This window comes from Silene latifolia, unplaced genomic scaffold, assembly GCF_048544455.1.
Source record: "Silene latifolia isolate original U9 population unplaced genomic scaffold, ASM4854445v1 scaffold_112, whole genome shotgun sequence".
Classification (NCBI taxonomy): domain Eukaryota; kingdom Viridiplantae; phylum Streptophyta; class Magnoliopsida; order Caryophyllales; family Caryophyllaceae; genus Silene; species Silene latifolia.
In genome coordinates this window covers 1,768,716-1,788,852 of record NW_027413126.1, presented here as the reverse complement: position 1 = coordinate 1,788,852, position 20,137 = coordinate 1,768,716, and the positions used below count along the sequence as shown (strand labels likewise).

The window sequence follows — 20,137 nt, the reverse complement described above, 5'->3', positions numbered from 1 at the left end:
CCAATAATAGGACTTAAGGACTCAAAGTTTGGTGGTGGACTCATTTGATTATATTATATATATATATATATATATATATATATATATATATATATATATATATATATATATATATAGGGTCGAGATCCGGTGAGAACCACCCATATAATGAGAACCGTGAGAACCACCTTAATCTAATATAATAATAGAACGGAGGATTGTACAGTGCGCCAAAATCAATCTCGGTCCTACCCCTAAACCTTCTAAACTCCCTCATTTACCAATTTTCTTTTCCCTCTCATATTTCTTTCTCTCTCTTCGAATATCACCATCTTCCACAACGCGATCTTTCTTTCTTCTACGATCGATACGATTGATCGTCAACTACTGATCCATCAATCTCTTCAACGATCTACCTATTCGACGCGTCCTTAATCAATGGAACCTTTTTTTATTCAAGATAATATTTCGAAATTGCTGATTAATTTTTGTGAAATTAGGGTTTATATTTTGATCTGTTTGTAATTTTATAATTCGTCGATTAAATTAGTTGAATTAGTTGTTTGTATTATCGTCTTTAGCCTAATTGAGAAATTAGGGTTCGGAAAATTGAGAAATTGTTTAAATTGGTTGAAATCGTGTTATTGTTGACTCAGTTTCATGAATTAGACTGGTTTTACCATCATCAAACTATTAGTTACGTGCATCAAGTTGTTGCTATGTGCATCAAATTAGGGTTTATATTTTGATCTTTTTGTTATTTTCAATTAATGGATTAAATTAGTTGAATTCGTTGTTTGTATTATCGTCTTTAGCTTAATTGAGAAATTAGGGTTCGGAAAATTGAGATATTGTTTAAATTGGTTGAAATCATGATATTGTTGACTCCGTTTCATGAATTAGACAGGTTTTACAATCATCAAACTATTAGTTACATGCATCAAATTGTTGCTATGTGCATCAAATTAGCGTTTAGAGTAGGAATGTGGAAAATAAGAGCAATACAAAGTCAGTGAAAATTACAAGAGTAGGTTGTCTTGCAATGATCAGGTTTAGATATAACAGCAAAGGTTATGTTGTTGACATGTTCCATGATTTTCACAATCACATTCTTTGCTCTGTTAAGGATGCTCATCTCCAGAAATTGACAAGGAAGCTTAATGCATTTCACAAGCAGGCATTTATCAATATAGGTACTTCAACAAGTTTTAGGCTTTGCAAAGAGTATGCAAATGGCTATGAAAATGTTGGTACATCATTGACGGAGTTTAAGAATTTCAACAGGGATGTCAAGTGTTTTACAGGTGGAAAAGATGCTCAAATGGTCATTGATCGATTTAAAGAGATTTCTGAAACAAGTACGGGTTTTTATTTTGCGTATTACACTGATGAATCACATATTTTGTCTAGACTCTTTTGGTGTGATTCACAATCTAGGCAAAACTATTCATTGTTTGGCGATGCTGTTAGTTTTGATGCAACTTATGGAACCAACAAGTATAATATAATGTTTGCACCTTTCACTGGTGTTGACCATCATAAGAAGTCTGTTACATTTGGTGCAGCATTGCTTGAACACGAGGATGAGGAATCATTTAAGTGGTGTCTTGAAAATTTTTTGGATGCAATGAATAAAAAAGAACCTCAATGTGTTGTTACTGATCAGGCCCCTGGACTTATACTGGCCGTTCCCAAAGTTTTTAATAAAGCTCGTCACCGCTTTTGCATGTGGCATATCATGCAAAAAGTGACCGTTAAAGTAAGTCCATCCATATGCAAGGATATAGACTTTCTGCCTCGTTTCAATTCAGTTGTTTGGGATATTACTTTGACTGTTCCTGAGTTTGAGTTTAAGTGGGTGGAGATATGTGCTCTCGTGTTCATTACTGTTCACCTTCACCATTCACCGCACTGTTCACCATCACTATTCACCGAATTGTTCCCCGTCACTATTCACCTCCAATGTTCATCATTGCGCTGTTCGTGTTCGTGCGTTGCTGCTACTGCTCGTTGGGTATTAATCTCGTGTTCCTCTTTAATATCTACAGTGTAAGCCATAGGGTCAGACACAAATTGGACAAACCCTGACAATAGACAAAGGACAACTTCAGGGAATATAATGAACTTTAGGATTTTTGTAAAAATAGTAAATGACCTTGATAAATCATGAAAATTAGTGATAATTTAGTTAAGATATCAAACTAAATCTGAGCCAAAATTCAGAATTTTACAAGCACTCTAGGTATTTTAATTAAAATGAAAACCAGACTGAAATATGGTGATTCTGAGACAGTTTTCTCAGCAGAGATGAATGACTCGTTTTGTGACTAGAAACCAAGATATAATTATCAAATTCACCCTCAAGCATACACAGAAGGTTAACTTAATAATTTAGGAGGATTAAGACTGAATTATTCAAGCAAGCACATAATTAATTCAACCTCAACCAGACAATGCACTTAAAACCGCTCAAGCAAGCACAGACCTGTTCTAAGTAACACCACAGATCCTTAATCAATACCTAAGAAAGCACAAGGTATTATTAAGTCTGAATTACAACTAAGACTCAGCAAAGTTGAAAAGATTTGCAAATTTTGAGAGAAATCTCAAGGTTTTTTCATTAATCAAAGTTTGAGTAAAACAGACTGAGGAATGGTCCTTATATAGGCTTTTCCTGTGAAGTCTCGACATAAATAAAACCCTAGATACCTCCATCTAAGGGCCATGATTAGTCTTAGGAAGAAAACAAAAGCAGTGGAAATATTTTACAACGGATACAAAAGGAATTAAAGCAAACTGAGCAAAAACAAAAGAGCTGCAGGCATGATAGTGACAGGCTGCTCAATGACTGCTGCATTTCTTTGGCTGATTGTGTGAAGGTCAAATGGCTTTGGATTAGGCACCATCTATTGCTCTAGGTGTTATCTGATGAATGCTGAAACAGGCCAAGAGTCCTTTGTTGAGATTTTTTCCCTTGTTTGGCCAAAAATGGCAATTCTACTTTCTCTGATTTACCCTTTCTGTAACTTGCTCTTCAGTTTGATTTTCTGTGAAATGCCTTGGGAATTAAGCCTGGCTCCCTAGGGTTGATTTAATCTTAGTTGAATAAAGACTCAGCTGGCCAACATGGCAGCTGGTGGTTAGCCTGAGTCGTGCGCTTGTGAACTGATGAACTTGGACTGACAGTTGATGTTGCCTGATCATTGTTGTTAGCCTGAATCTGGTTTGATGAGACTGTTGTGGCCTGGCCTGTGTCTGGTGATCCTAGGTCATGCCCTGGCAAGGTGAGGCTATGGCTAGATTATCCCTGGCCTTCCCTCAAATGATCAGGGACCTGGTTATCAGCTCCTGCTGCAACCCTCCCGGTTGAATAGGGCTTGTCCTCAAGCTTGGGTCCTCCTCTCCCTCAGAATCTTCATAAAATAGATTGAGATCACCCACATTGAACGTTCCATGAACCCCATAGTCCCCTGACAAGTCAATCTTATAAGCATTTGGACCAATTCTCTCCAAGACCTCAAATGGTCCATCTGCCCTATGCATAAGCTTGTTCTTTCTTTTTGATGGAAATCTTTCTTTCCTGAGGTGCAGCCATACCAGATCTCCTGCCTCAAATTCTTTCTTTTTTTTCTAGGCTTCTTGGATTGCTTCTTATACAGTTCATTGGACCTCTCAATTTGCTTTCTCACACACTCATGTAACTTCAGAATTTGTTCAGCTGTCTTTTTAGCATCTGGATTCAGTTCTTCCCTTGGGACAGAAGACAAGTCCAAGGTCATTAGTGGATTAATCCCATAGACTACCTCAAAAGAACTATGACCAGTAGCAGTGGAAGGTGCTATGTTGAATGCAAATTCAGCTGCAGCTAGCTTTAGATCCCAATCTTTCAAGGTCTTGCTGACTAGACACCTTAGTATCCTCCCCAAAGTTTTGTTGGTGACCTCAGTTTGGCCATCTGTTTGTGGGTGGTGGGAAGTACTGAACAAGAGCTTTATCTTTAGGAGCTTCCATAGGGTTTTCCAGAAATAACTCATGAACTTGGTGTCTCTGTCTGAGACAATTGTCTTAGGAATCCCATGGTTTCTCACATTCTTTGAGCTATAGCTCAACAACACTGGCAGCATCCTCAGTCTTCTTGCAGGCTACAAAGCGAGCCATTTTACTGAACCTATCCATAACTACCATGATTGAATCCTTCCCTCTCTGTGTCCTAGGCAGGGCCATAATGAAATCAAGGCTCACATCTTCCCATAGCCTTTCAAAGACAGGCAGTAGTGTGTAGGGTCCAACTTGGAAAGAGCTCTTGGCTTTCTGGCATGTTGAGCACCTTCTAAGGACTGCCTGAACATCACCTATCATTCTTGGCCAGTAAAACTGATCTTGTAAAATCTCTAGGGTTTTCTGGACCCCAAAATGTCCCCCTAGTCCTTCTGAATGGACTTCCCTGATTAGCAAATCCCTGTAAGATCCCCTTGGCACACACAGTTTGTTGCCATGAAATAGAAAACCCTCTTGCACCAGATATTTCCTCCCCTGGATTGGTCCTCCTTCTGTATGAGTGATCAATTCCTCAGAGAAATCAGTATCCTCTTTATACATCTCCTTCGTGAACTCAAACCCAAGAACCTTGTTACTCATGACAGTCAACAGAGAGTGCCTCCTAGATAGGGTATCAGCTACTATATTTTGTTTCCCTTCCTTGTATGTGTTTGAAAAGGTGAATGCTTGCAGGAACTCCACCCATTTAGCATGCTTATGGCTTAGCTTATGTTGGCCATTGATGTATTTCAGGGCATCATGATTTGAGTGCAACACAAATGGCTTGGGTTTCAGGTAGTTACCCCAATGTGTGAGGGCCCTGATGATGGCATAGAATTCCCTATCATAAGTTGAGTATCTCAACTTAGCTCCATTCAGTTTCTCACTGAAGTAAGCCACTGGTTTTTGTCCTTGGAGTAGGACAGCTCCTATTCCAACTCCACTAGCATCACACTCTGCCTCAAATAATTGATCAAAGTTTGGTAGCTTCAGAATGGGAGTCTCACACATCAACATCTTGATATTTTTAAAAGACTGTTGAGCAGCTTCAGTCCATTGGAAATCCCCTTTTCTCATGCACTCAGTGATTGGTGCAACAACTGTACTGAAATTCTTGATGAATCTCCTATAAAAGGATGCCAGACCATGGAACCCCCTTACTTCTGTGATTTTTTGTGGGACTAGCCATGTCTGTATAGCTTTTATCTTCTCCTGATCAACTGATATTCCTCTTCTAGATATAATATACCCTAGAAAGGCTACCTCATTGACCATGAAAGTACATTTCTCAAGCTTCCCATACAGCTTCTGTTCCTTGAGTATTTTAAAGACTGCTTTCAAGTGTGATAGATGTTCAGATGGATTGTTGTTGTAGATGAGTATGTCATCAAATTATACCACAGCAAATCTTCCAAGGCAAGGTCTCAGAACTTCAGTCATTAGTCTCATGAAGGTGCTTGGGGCACTGGACATGCCAAATGGCATAACAAGCCACTCATACAAGTTATGCTTGGTTTTGAAAGCTGTTTTCCACTCATCACCTTCTCTTATCCTCACCTGATGATAACCTTGCCTAAGATCTATTTTTGAAAAGATCTGAGCTCCACTGAGCTCATCCAACCTATCATCCAACCTTGGAATAGGGAACCTGTATTTGACTGTGATATTGTTTATAGCCCTGTTATCAGTACACATTCTCCATGTTCCATATTTCTTAGGCACCAGTAGAGCAGGCACTGCACATAGACTCAGTGACTCCCTTATAAAGCCCTTTGTCATTAATTCCTCAATATGGTGCTGAAGTTCCTTGGTTGCTGTGGGATCACATATGTAAGCTGGTCTGTTAGGAAGTATAGAACCAGGTACAAGGTATGTGATGCTCAATTCCTCTCAGGGGTGGTAATCCACTAGGCAACTCATCTGGAAAAACTTCTTTGTATCACTGAATTAGAGGCTCAACCTCTGCAGGCACACCAGTGCTCTCATTAGTGTTGATTTCCCTTGACAACATAATTATCACAGGTTGTTCTTGCTTCATTTCTTTGATTATGGCTGCCTCAGATAGAAACAGCACTCCAATGACTTTCTCAGGCATGTTAGGACTTCCATAACCTCTTTGGTTTGGTGACAAGGGGGTCAGGGTAACCTTCTTGCCATTGTGCTTGAAACTATAGACATTTTCCTTTCCCTGGTGAGTGGTGTTCCTGTCAAACTCCCATGGCCTCCTTAACAGTAGGTGACAGGCATCCATAGGGACCATATCACATAACACTTCATCCTTGTACACCTTCCCAATTGAAAAAGGAACAATGCATTGTTCGTCAACTCTCACTTCAAAACCCTTGTTTAACCACCTCAACCTGTATGGCCTTGGATGCTCTTGGGTGGGTAAACTCAGCTTGCTGACCACAATGGTGGAAGCTACATTGGTACAGCTACCTCCATCAATGATTAGATTACACACCCTCCCTTGGACAGTGCATCTACTTCTGAAGATCATGGATCTTTGGTCAGCTTCTAAAGGAGCTGGTTGAGAGTGCATAACCCTCCATAGGATCAAACTGCGCCCTGTGACAGGGTGGGCTACAACTTGTCCTTCTTCTGTTCCCTCCTCAGTTTCCACTTATTCTAGGACCATTGTCTCATCCTCCTCATACTCAACTAGACCTTCCCTTTCCCACTCTTCAATCTCCATAGTTGTGAGAGCCCTGTTAGAAGGACAATCCTTCTTGAAATGGCCAAAGCCTTGGCAATGAAAACATATGATCTTATCCCTGGATAGAGGTGGGTTAGCCTTAAGGTACATGAGTGCCTTTCCCTTGTCTTCTGTGCATTTGGTTGTTGGTTTAGGTGTCTCAGTGATCTTAACACCAGTATAAGGTTTGAATGTTGGTCTGGTGGGGAATTTGGGTGTTACAGGTTTCACTTTTCCCAGTTTCTCAACTCTTAAGGTTAGGTTGACTGCCTCATCAAATGACCAAACCTGCTGCATCCTTACCCTGCTAGCTATCTTAGGATCCAAACCCTTAATAAACCTAGCAATCTTTTGCTCAGGTTTCTCAGTAGCCTCACATTGCAGGCTTAGCAGTTCAAAGCTCCTAAGGTAGGCCTCAACAGATAGCTGGCTGATATGTAATAGCTATGTTGTCGTAATAACTAGTATTAACTACCAAATTAACAATTTATAAGCCAAACTATACTCTAGATTACTCTAATGGATAAAGCAATATAGTGCAAGTAAGAGTCGATCCCAAGAGAAGGACTTTTAAGCTAAAGACTTGAATTGTAAACTATTGAATACTAATTAAGACCCTAATGACAATTTAAACTTAACAAAAGGAACTAATCACAAACAATGGATATTAACAATGTTCAACTAGTAGGAAACATAGATGGAAAAGGCATGGGTTTGGAAACAAACATGGAAATTGAGTAAAAATGGAGATTTTCTTATTGAGACAATTCTACAAACAACTAGTATGCAAGATTCAATATAAAGGGGAAAACTTGATGTAATTCTCTCTTAGTAACCCAACAATGATAAAGTCTAACTCTTTTTACTCTTTTACTATTATCTACCCAATACTACCATCTCAAGATGTTGATACATGCAAATTAAACCATCAACACATACCCTTCAAACTTAGACAACAAGTCATTAAACCATGAAAAGAGCCTAAGCATGAACATTAAGATTTTAACCAAAATATGGAACTAGGATCAATTCCTCATGAGATTAAACCATACAAATGAGCAAAAGACATAAACTTTCCTATTTGTTATATGAATCCTTTAAACCAAATCAACATACAACAAATTTGCTTCAAACAATCCTAGATAGATTAAACCATTTCTCTAGAATTTGCAATAGTTGGACAACAATAAGCAAGGATGGCCAACCCAAACATAAACATCATTCAACATATAAAATTAAGCACAAGGAAAGGATATTAGATAAATTAAGAGATGGTTAAGAGTCTTACAATACTAAAGTTGGATACTTTGATCAAATTACATCAAGATTAAAGCTTAGCCTTCCATATCCTTAGAAAAACCCAAGAAATGTGGAAAGATTAACATCCAATGTCAAAAGATTATAACTTTCTTCCTAAAATACCAAGTTCTCTTCTCATACAAGGTTTTGAGAATTATTCCCTAATAATATCCTTTTTAGGTCTTCAAAACATGAACTATATATAGGGCTGCACCCCCATCTAGGTTAAACATGGTTTTGGGCTTCAACCAAAATGATTAAGGATGGTTGATCAACTCTTCAAGGCCGAGGAGGACGCAGGCTGCATCATCCACCGCAGGCCTGCGTCATACGGCGTAGGTTGCATCAACAGACGCAGGTTGCGTCCTGGACTGATCTCCACTCCAAAATGGTTCTTCCTTTTCACGATTTCTTCATCACTTAGCCTCCATGCGTTACACCAAGGGATGTTAACTCCTATAATACCTCGCGTATAGCCGTCTTCACTTGATTGCTTGCTTATGAGTATGGCTAGAGGCTCTTGCTCGGGATTCCGGACTCTCCTCTCAAAACAATGCTCCACACATACATTAAAACTCATTAATCGCGACAAACAATGGGACGGGAAGATTAACTCATTGTTCCTACAAAATGACCCTTAAATTAAACAAACTGGGCCTAAGAAGGCCTTATTGACTCGACACTTTTGACCCTATCAAACTCCCCCACACTTGGACTTTTGCTCGTCCCGAGTAAAACTCAACGAAGACACTTGGGCAAGTCCATAGATGAGTATAGGGGTGAATGATCACTCTTTCCTTTCCACATCCTTCTTATGTCTCCCTCAAACACAATTCACTGATTAAATGAAAATCTAGACTCAAGGTTTTTGACACTCGCTCTTCCCTCACTCTCCCGCCTTATATCTCCCTTATACAAAGACATGACACACCACCAACTCCGACTCATTCCAAATCCACCCTTCTTGTATCTCCTAAAGGTAGTATTGGTCACTCATGCCTTATCCCAAGGCAATAGCAAAGTGACCTCTCAATCCTCCTATCACACACCACTCATCACCACTTATAACACCCCCTTATCACTCCATTCAATGAACATTGTGCTACTTGGTTGGCCAAACTCCTTCATGAATCAACAACTCAAGTAGCCAAATCAAAATTCCACTAATTTGGGACAAGTTTTTGTGACTCAAAAGAAATTAAATCCTAAAACTAACCTCCTTCCAAGGCCCTCCTTATCACTCCCTTCTTATCCCTCCATCTTTTTGGTGTTACATTGTTCAATTTTATAATTTTTGTTGTTGAAAATCCCTCATTTTGCTTAAGGTGCCCTTTCGGGTTTTCACCTTAACTTTTCCTTACCTCTCATGGTGGCTCACAACTTGTTTCTTCATTTTTCCCGGAATTCCCTTTCGGGTTTTCATTCCATCCTCGGCCACCTTCTCAATCTTGCCTTCGGTGCCCACCCTTGGTTTTCACCTAGCCTGGATTTTCGTTGTTTTTTTTTTTTTTTTGAAGAAAATGCATCAAAGCTATGTATACACATATTTTACAATCATCTCACTCCCCCACACTTAGACCACACATTGTCCTCAATGTGGAGGAGTACTATCACCTTGTCAAGATTAGTTGTTGAAGGGACTCGAGCCTTCACCTTGCTCATATGTCCCTTGGTGTCTTCTCCTCCTCTCCCTTGCCTCTCTCACTCTTTTTGCCCTTTCAAAGCCTTCATCAACTTGTTGCTCACTAATGGTGGGTTGGTAGTTGGGGTCATTATGGTAGAGGGTCATGCCAAAGAGGCCGCGGATGAGGCCGAAGGAATCTTCTTGTGTTTGGGCATCTTGGTATGAGTCCTCAATATATTGGTGGTGCCTTTCATTATGCACCCCTAATTGGTGACTCACTTACTCTCTCCACTCATTTTGAGCCTTCCACAAGGCTTGATTATCCGCCCATTGCTTGGCTTTTTATTGTTGCCAAGCATGGGATTCCTCTTGCGTTTGGCTATCCCTTCAAGCATCCTCATTTGAGCCAACTCGGCTTCATCTCCCAACCGCTTATGCTCATCAAAAGCATTCTTGAATTGTTCCAAGCTCTCCAACCTTGGCCCATATTGTTGTTGCCAATTGTGGGAGCTCTCAACCCATCCACTAATAGTTTGTAAAGTCCCCCGGGTGTCCTCAAAATACTTGAACATTTGATGTTGCCAAGGTTCCATGGTGGGAGTGGTGGAAACTCCGGCTTCATGCATAGGAGTGTCTTGTACATAAGTGGAGTGCACACCCGGTTGTTGAAGACTAGATCCTTCCATTCTTTAGATCTCCCTCTCTTCTTCTTGTCTCTCACTCTCCCTCTCCCTCCTTGGTCTTACTTCACTTCTCCTAGCCACACTCCTCCTAGGCTCCTACTGTTGCTCTTTTTCAATATCGGGGTCGCGACGGCAATTGAAATGGGGTGCCGTAGGCCCTTTACGAAGAGGCGTAAGAGGAGGCAACCGAAGATAAGACAAACCATTATTTCCTAACCAATGACCCGAAAGTGGCACCGTAGGAAGAATTCTAAACATATTGCATTCTTGAAGGGCAAATTCGTTGTAATAACAAACTCCCCGAGCTTCATTGGCTGCTTGACTCAAGGAAATTTGCCCATGGAAATGACGGACAAAGAAGGTCACAAGTCCACCACAATGAATATTTCCACCCGATTGCTTCAATTTGTGATGCAAGCATGCATCCATGAATAATTTGGCCCAATTCGGAATGCCTACTCCCTCGGGGAGCATAGTCCACAAATAAATCTTTACCGCTTCACTCACCTTGGTTGGCTCTCCAACGGCCGTGAAAAGGGTGATAAGAAAACGGGCAAGTATGCGGAGGGGTGGGTTTGTTAGGGCGGAAATTTTATCATCTTTGGTGGTAGAGGTTTTGTCGGTGAGTGCATTCCAAAAGGCCTCGGCAGTTCATTTTCATGACATGATGGGCTCGGGATTTTTGGTTATTTTTAGGATCTCCCTCACTTGTGAGAGGGTGCACTCGTACCACTTTTGATGGATTCTAAACTTATATGAACGCTCACCATCCTCATCCATATCAAGTTCGGTCAATGTGGTTAGGAACTCGTAAGTGTAGGATCAATATGTTGTGTCCCATGTATCATTATGGAGGTAGGCCTCTAACCCCACCTTAGCAAGTAAAGGAAAAGTGGTGTCGTAGAGGCCGAGCTTTTTCAATGTGGTTGGGCACAAGAATTTGGTTGTAACAACGTTTTGTGATTTAGGGGCAAAAATTTTGTTCCAAATTTTCAGTTGGGCGGCGGTCATGCCCTTATGTCCCATAAAAACTTCCTCGACATCCGAATCGGATGCTTCAACCGCTCTCTTATTCGACTTTCCCTTCCCACCAAACAACTTTGCGATCCTTGGGGCCATCCTATACTTCATTGCAAGATAAAAACAATGCAAATACCACTCAAAACAGTTTTTCACTCAATGAGGCAAATCAATAAACACTTGGTGTGCACCACTTTGCAACTTCTCAAAAGTTTGTGTTTGATGATTTCCTCTACCTTACCCAGAAATGTTTTTGCCACAACAAGTATATAATCCTAACAACAACAATGGGAACGAAACAAGGAGTCCTAAAACTCTAGATTTCGACCTAAAACAAGTATGTAAAAATAAAGAGAGGAGAGTATAGTTATACCTTCCCGGTTTCCACACAAAACTTGCTAAAAGTTGTTGAATAAACCTTGCAAAACCCGTCTAGAACCTTAAAATCCCGAGTGAAGCCTTGATTTTGACGATTCTTGAGTTAGGGTTCTTGATTGATTTGGGAAAAATCTGTCAAAAGGGTATATGGGAGGTACTTGATGGTGGTAGTCACAAAATTGAGGGATTTGTGACAAGGAGGGAGGATTAAAGGTGATAATTTGTGGGGATTTTGATGAGAGTTGGGGAATTTTTGAAGGGGTTTTGATGAAGATGAAGGTAAGGGGAATCCGGAATTATGAAGGTAGTTTTGTGTTTTTAGTGTTTTGAGGATTGACGGGGGCACTATTCAGCCTGGGACACAAGCTGCGTCAAACAACGAAGGCCTGCGTGAACCGATGCAGGCTGCATCAAATGACGCAGGGTGCATTCTAGACTGCCGGGGGTGCCAAATTGAATTTTTTAATTCTTATTTTCTTTGGGTGTAATGAGCATCCCCTATACTTAAGTCGTCCTTCATACTTCACAAATTCCGAGTTGACCCTTTTTATCGCGTTTCCCCATGCAAAACTCGTCTATCAAATCTCCACAAGAGCATTAGTAACTTCCAAGTATTTGATGCAATTCATTTTTAACAAGGAATGAAATGATATGAATTGAAATGACATGAATGTAAATTCTATCTATGAAAGCGGTAAATTATGCTAAAGAGAGTGTATTAACAAAGGTTGTCGTATTTTTAACGTCTATGGATCGACTTAGTGCTTCATTTGATCATGTTTGATAAATTGGGTATTCCAAAGTGACTTCTTCCACCATTTGTGGTTCCATTCCTTCATGATATTCCTTGAGACGTTGTCCATTTACTTTGATCATCTTTCCCGTGCTTGGGTTTTCAACTTCCACCGCTCCATAAGAATGGACCTTCTTCACAATGTACGGTCTAAGCCATCTTGACCTTAGCTTTCCGAAGAACAACTTGATCCTACTTTAGAAGACAAGAACTTTTCTACCCTCCTTGAACTCCCTACAACTTATCATCCGGTCATGGCTATATTCTCGCTTTCTCCTTGTATATGGCGGCATTGTCCTAGGAGTCAAGACGGATTTATTGAATCTCTTGAAGTTGAAGCTTCCTATGGAAGCCCGCGTCATCTATGATTTGGTTGAAAGACTTGATTGCCCAATAGGCCTTATGCTCCACTTCCAAGGGAAGGTGACATGCCTTGCCATAGATGAGCCGGTATGGGGACATACCAATCAGGGTCTTGTAGGCGGTGCGGTATGCCCAAAGAGCGTCGTTCAACCTTTGACTCCAATCTTTTCTATCGGGGTTCACCGTTTCTTCTAAGATACCCTTGATCTCCCGATTAGACACCTCCGCTTGCCCGTTTGTTTGAGGGTGGTAAGCGGTGGAGACTTTATGCACGACCCCGTACTTCTTGAGCAACCCCTCCATAATCCGGTTGCAAAAGTGGGTGCCTCGATCACTTATCAACGCCCTTGGATAAGCAAACCTTGAGAAAATGTGGCTTTGAACAAAACTTGAAACCATTCTTGCATCATCATTCCTAGTTGGTATGGCCTCAACCCATTTTGAAACATAGTCTACCGCAAATAAAATGTAGAGATAGCCATCCGATTTTGGAAATTGCCCCATGAAGTCTATTCCCCACACATCAAATATCTCCAAGTATAGCATGGGTTGTTGAGGAATTTCATTCCTCTTTGATATGTTGCCAACCCGTTGGCACTTGTCACAAGTTTTTTTGAATATGTGGGCATCTTTAAAGATGTTTGGCCAATAGAACCCGCTTTAAAGAATTTTCCGGGCCGTTCTTTGGGGTCCAAAGTGACCTCTGCAAGTATATTCATGGCAATGTTTAAGGATAGGCGGTATCTCTACATCCGACACACATCTTCGGATAACTTGGTCTTGACATATCTTCCATAGATAGGGATCATCCCATATATAAAACCGTGCATCGGCTTTGATCTTGCTTCTTTGGCTTGATGACAAAGAGGTAGGAAACTTCTTTGTCACTATGTAATTCACCAAGTTGGCGTACCATGGCTCCGTCATCCTCAAAGCATAAAGAGATTCATGAGGAAAACTCCCATCAACTACCCCCATTCTTTGCATTTGTTGATCATTAAGTTGTAGTCGACTAAGGTGGTCAGCCACAACATTTTCCAATCCCTTTTTCTCTCTTATTTCGATGTCAAATTCACTTAATAGGAGAACCCACCGCATAAGCCTCGATTTTGTGTCTTTTTTGCTCACAAGTTGAGTGATGGCCTTGTGGTCGGTATAGACAATCACTTTGACTCCTAATAAGTATGACCGAAATTTATCAAGAGCTTATACTACTGCCAAGAATTCCTACTCGGTTGTAGTGTAATTCCTTTGTGCATCGTTGAGAAGGGAGCAAGCATATTGGATGACATAAGAAGCTTTGTCCTCCTTTTGCCCCAACACGGCTCCAATGGCAAAATCGCTTGCATCCGTCATGATCTCAAATAACCGATCCCATTTGGGTGCTTGGATGATTAGGGCCGATATATGTCTCTCCTTCAACAAGTCAAATGCTTCCCTACAATCATTATCAAACACGAACTCCACATCCTTGTGCAAGAGTTTGCACAAGGAGTTAGTGATTTCGGAAAAATCATTGATAAACCTTCGATAAAATCCGGCGTGTCCCAAGAACGACCTCACGTCTCGAGTATTATATGGATACGGTAAGGTCTTAATCACATCCACCTTTGTCGTATCCACCTCAATCCCTTTTTTCGACACTATATGCCCTAGCACGATGCCACTACTCACCATTAAATGACACTTTTTGGAATTTAGTATGAGGTGAGACTCTATACACCGTGTTAGGACCATAGCAAGGTGGTCTAGACATGACTGAAAGTAATCTCCATCAGAGACAAAGCTACGCCTGGGCCGAACGGGCCATGGCCCAGGCGAGATTTCTAAGAACAAGTAATAAATAAGTAGGCTAATGATCAATAAATTACACATGGCACAGTGGTAATTGGCAAAGTGGTAAAGACATCTATGTGAATTCAGCCAAAAGGTCACGCGTTCGAGGAATGTACTTTGTATTTTTTAAGTTTTATTTTAAATTTTTTAACAATTTGCTTCATTTGTTTAGGTTGTCTATTAAACATTCTTTTTTGTCAACAATAGTTCTTTCGCCCAATAATTGTTTACACTATTTAAAAAAAGGAAGGACCCATATTTTATCAAAGTACTATTTATACGACTTTAAGCCCCATTTTAATTTATCATAAAGGCGTCTTATAAGAGATTTATTAGTGTTTATATTTGTAATTTAATTCATCATTTAAGCTAGTATTAAAAACGCTTTGTAAATATTGAGTAAATTAATTTATTGGAAAAAAGGAATGAAAAAACCAATAATTAAACAAAAATAAATCCTAATTCAATAAATATGTTTTATACTCCGCTAAAAATCCTATTAAAAATAAAAAACGTTGACATAATGGTTTGAGACTTTGAGGTCACCCTAATAAATGAGTATATACCGATAAAATAAAAAATCGGCCCAGGTAAAAATTTTGTCCTAGCTTCGTCCCTGGTCTCCATGGATGGTGCCATGAAGACTTCCAAAATACACTCCACATAGTCCGAGAAAATGCTCATCATGCAACGTTGAAAAGTTCCGGGAGCGTTGCACAATCCAAAGGGCATACGGCGGTAAGCATAAGTGCCAAATGGGCAAGTAAAAATTGTTTTGGATTGGTCCTCCGGGTGAATGTGGATTTGAAAATACCCGTACCCGTCCAAAAAGCAATAGTACACTTTTCCACCTAACCTCTCTAGCATTTGATCTAGAAAGGGTAGGGGAAAATGATCCTTCAAAGTGACTTGGTTGGGGCGGCGATAATCAATACATACCCTCCATCCCGTTTGTAAACGGGTGGGGATCAATGCCTCTTGGGTGTTTTTGACTACCGTCACCCCTCCTTTCTTTGGCACAACTTGAGTAGAACTTACCCATTGTGAATCACTAATGGGGTAGATGATTCTCATTTGAAGGAGCTTGATGACTTCCTCTTTTACCACCTCCATCATGGGTGGATTGAGTCTCCTTTGAGGTTGTCTCACGAGCTTAGCCTCTTTCTCCAACAGAATCTTGTGCATGCAAGTACTTGGACTTATCCCCTTGATATTGACTATGCTCCACCCAAAAGCTTCCTTATGCTCTTTCAACATGGTCACTAACCTCTCCTCTTGCTCCTTTTAGAGTTGGTTTGAGATAATCAATGGAAGAGGGTTGTTTTCTCCCACGAAAATATATTTGAGGTGATTTGGGAGGGGTTTTGGTTCATGTTTGTGTGGTTTTATGATGGAGGGTAAAGGTCTCTCAAGGTTGGCTTCTAAGAAGAGAAAGGGTATAAGGAATTTATGCTCTTGATATGCCAAAGTTTCAGCTGAAACCCGAGGAGGACGCAGGCTGCGTGAGGAGACGCATGCTGCATCGTTTGACGCAGGCTGCGTTGAATGGCGCAGGCTGCGTCCTAGGCTGGATCGTGGTGTTTCATTTTTATCTTTGGATAATTCTTCCCCATCTTCAAGCTCTTCTTCCTTGTCTGAGTCTTCGGAATACTTCTGCACATCATGAAACAACACTACACGCAAACCTTCTTGTTCCAAATTGTTAGTGAGAGCAACCTCAAGAGGGTTCCTTTGACACAAATTATACACTTGTGAGACAATTGGTTCAATGATGTTAAAGAAATAGCGTGAATGTGAATCGCTAGGTTGTTTCATAGCATTATAGATGTTGTATGTGAGTTTCTTTCCGTCAAATTCCATAGTGAGGTTCCCATTAGACACATCAATCTTTGTTTTATAGGTTTTCATGAAAGGCCTCCCTAAAAGGATCGGAGTGGCCCTCGAGTCGGCTTCCATATCAAGAACATAGAAGTCGGCCGGGAAAGTTAAGTGGTCTACCTCTACCAACACATCCTCGACCATCCCCTTTGGGTAAATATTTGAGCGATCCGCGAGTTGGATCACTACGTCGGTTTTGTTCAAAGGTGGAAGCCCTAAGGTCTCATAAAGTGTGTAGGGCATGACATTGATTGATGCACCTAGATATAACATATCATGAGTGAAACGTTTCTTCCCAATTGAGCATGGTATAGTGAACATCCCCGGATCGCCACACTTTTTGGGAAGGGATCTTTTAAAAATGGCGGAGACATCTTCACTTACCCTTACCTTGTGGGCTCCCTTTTTTGTGTTTCTCCTAGGCGTACAAAGTTCCTTGAGAAACTTTGCATACCTCGGGACGCGTTTTAAAAGATTGAGTAGGGGAATGTTTACTTCACAGTTCCTAAAGGTTTCATAGAGATCTTCGTCTCTTTCAAACCTTTTGGAGTGTGTGAGAGCGTGAGGAAAAGGTACTTCCACGTCATGCTCTTTCACTATCTCCTCAATATGATCATTGGTGTTGTTGTTTGCTTTCCCTCCTTTGTCCTTGCTCAAAGGAGTCTTTAACTCTTCTCCACTATCCTTGGATTTTGAATCCTTTGCTTTGTCTACCACAATCTCTTCCTCCTCTTGTACCTCAATGTCAATGATCCTCTCATTTGACTTTGCCTTTCTCTTCTTCTTTGGGGGGAGATTCTAAGGTTCTCCCCTTCCTCAAGGTCATGGCACTAGCATTTTCTTTTAGAGGGAATGTTGTGGAAGGGATTGAAGTGGAGTGCTTTTGGTTGTTTCTGGCAATTTCTTGGGAAATTTGGCCAAATTGGATCTCAAGGTTCTTCACCCTTGCATCACTTGAGAGCTTATCCGCATCTATTTTGTCAAACCTCTTGGTTATCTCGGCTTGCCCTTTCACAAGAATCTTCAACATCTCCTGGGTGGATAACTCGTCATCTCCTTGAGAGGAGGAACCCCCTCCTTGAAAATTCTTGTAGTTGCCTTGAGGACCTTGGTTACCTTGATTTCCAAATTGGAAGGATCCTCCTTTTCTTTGTTGAAAATTTTGGTTTCTTTGGAAATTTGGGTTGGGACCTTGTGAATTTTGATTCCTCAAATGGTTGAATTGTCCATTTTGGAAACTCTTTGAAGTATCCCCTCCCCAACTAAGGTTTAGATTGTCCCTTGAGCCGATATTGTAAGTGTTGCCACTTGGATCGTATTTGTTGTATCCTCCCCCGGTGGGATTTCTAGAATTTTAGTTACCATGCATCATGGCACTCACATACTCCTTGTTTATCCCTTGTTCTTCCATGATGGGACAAGACTCCACCGGGTGTGGACCTTGACAATAATTGCACTCCACATTGGATCCTTGTGCTCCACCTTGGTTGTTCCCCATTAATTGAGCTACCATTTTGGTGAGATCATCCACGGTCTTCTCAAGTTTTTGGTTGGAAGGAGAGGTTGTTTAAATTGAGTGGACAGTCTTAGACCCTCGTCCCCCACTCCCATAGCTTCTTGTGCTCGCGGCTAACCTCTATGATTTCATTTGCCTCCGCCACGGAGTAGTTGTCAACCCCACCACCCGTAGCGGCATTCACCATTATTTGGTATTGTTGAGTAAGAGCGTCACAAAAGTTAACCAAAAGATCATCACCACTTAGCCCATGGTAGGGACATTGGGCAACCAACTTCTTGAACCTTTCCCAATACTCATACAAGCTTTCACTTGGATCTTGCTCCGGAGAAGTGATGGCCTTCTTGGCAGGGTTGTATCTTGAATGGGAGTAGAACTTTTCATGAAATGCGGATTTCATGGCCTTCCAAGTACGAATTTAATCCGGTGGAAGGTAGAATAGCCAATCCTTTGCCGCATCTAGTAAAGAGAATGGAAAAGCTCGCAATTTAAATTGGTCTTCCCTGACACCATTTGGTATAGCATCCTCATACATCATATGGAATTCGGAGAGATGATGGTTGGGGTCATCCCCCGCATGCCCATGAAACTTGGGTAGATTGTGGATAAAGTAGCCCTTTAACTCAAAGTTTGCATTAGCCCCCTTGGGTGGGTAGGTAATGCATAGAGGTTGAGTATCATAGTTTCTTGCCCGGAGCTCCCGGATGGTTCTTGTATAATTAGCCATTGTTGGATATTCTACTTCTATTGGATCAATCGAAAGGGGTTCTAAGGCTTACTCTTCAAATTGTCCTCCCCTTTGAGGTCATTGATACCGAGGGTTGGTGAATAACCAAGAATATGCTCCAAATGCGTCTTGTTCAATTGGAGTGAACTCACCACCTTGTTGGGACCTAGGCATAAACTTCCACACTAAACAAGATATATTAGAACTACCACTTACTTTTGACAATAACAAGGTAATAAGAACAACAAAGCATAAATCACAACTCAAGTTCTAGTTACGTTGCCTTCTCCGACAACGGCGCCAAAATTTGATATGTAATAACTAGGTTGTCGTAATAACTAGCATTAACTACCAAATTAACAATTTATAAGCCAAACTATACTCTAGATTACTCTAATGGATAAAGCAATATAGTGCAAGTAAGGGTCGATCCCAAGAGAAGGACTTTTAAACTAAAGACTTGAATTCTAAACTATTGAATACTAATTAAGACCCTAATGACAATTTAAACTTAACAAAAGGAACTAATCACAAACAATGGATATTAACAATGTTCAAATAGTAGGAAACATAGATGGAAAAGGCATGGGTTTGGAAACAAACATGGAAATTGAGTAAAAATGGAGATTTTCTTATTGAGACAATTCTACAAACAACTAGTATGCAAGATTCAATATAAAGGGAAAAACTTGATGTAATTCTCTCTTAGTAACCCAACAATGATAAAGTCTAACTCTTTTTACTCTTTTACTATTATCTATCCAATACTACCATCTCAAGATGTTGATACATGCAAATTAAACCATCTACACATACCCTTCAAACTTAGACAACAAGTCATTAAACCATGAAAAGAGACTACGCATGGGCATTAAGATTTTAACCAAAAGATGGAGCTAGGATCAATTCCTCATGAGATTAAACCATACAAATGAGAAAAAGACATAAACTTTCCTATTTGTTATATGAATCCTTTAAACCAAATCAACATACAACAAACTTGCTTCAAACAATCCTAGATAGATTAAACCATTTCTCTAGAATTTGCAATAGTTGAACAACAACAAGCAAGGATGGACAACCCAAACATAAACATCATTCAACATATAAAATTAAGCACAAGAAAAGGATGTTAGATAAATTAAGAGAGGGTTAAGAGTCTTACAATACCAAAGTTGGATACTTTGATCAAATTACATCAAGATTAAAACTTAGCCTTCTATATCCTTAGAAAATATAACAAAATTTGTTGCATTTTAATTCACTTTTAAGCCAAAAGAAACAGTCCAAGGAACGGTTCACAACTGA

The 20,137-nt window shown here is 40.4% G+C and overlaps 2 protein-coding genes across 2 annotated transcripts; one reads left to right on the top strand and one right to left on the bottom strand.

Moving 5' to 3' along the window:
• Positions 1-1,021: 1,021 nt before the first annotated feature.
• On the top strand, positions 1,022-2,032 carry LOC141637458 (protein FAR1-RELATED SEQUENCE 5-like). The gene has a single exon (XM_074446935.1). It carries the CDS (start codon positions 1,022-1,024, stop codon positions 2,030-2,032), a length of 1,011 nt encoding a protein of 336 aa, XP_074303036.1.
• A 10,792-nt stretch (positions 2,033-12,824) lies between these two features.
• On the bottom strand, positions 12,825-18,502 carry LOC141637457 (uncharacterized). The gene is made up of 3 exons (XM_074446934.1): positions 18,221-18,502; positions 16,173-17,384; positions 12,825-13,469 (listed from the first exon to the last, which is right to left on the bottom strand). The coding sequence occupies exons 1-3, from the start codon at positions 18,500-18,502 to the stop codon at positions 12,825-12,827; spliced, it is 2,139 nt and encodes a 712-aa protein (XP_074303035.1).
• Positions 18,503-20,137: the final 1,635 nt, after the last annotated feature.

Excerpts from the sequence above, each read along its gene's own strand:
- LOC141637457 (XM_074446934.1), bottom strand. The coding sequence starts at position 18,502 with ATGAAATCCGCATTTCATGAAAAGTTCTACTCCCATTCAAGATACAAC. Across the intron at positions 17,385-18,220 it reads AGGCAAATGAAATCATAGAG|AATCTCCCCCCAAAGAAGAA; the intron begins GTTAGCCGCGAG and ends GGAGAACCTTAG. Across the intron at positions 13,470-16,172 it reads GGGTTTCAGCTGAAACTTTG|TGCCAACGGGTTGGCAACAT; the intron begins GCATATCAAGAG and ends ACTTGTGACAAG.
- LOC141637458 (XM_074446935.1), top strand. The coding sequence starts at position 1,022 with ATGATCAGGTTTAGATATAACAGCAAAGGTTATGTTGTTGACATGTTC.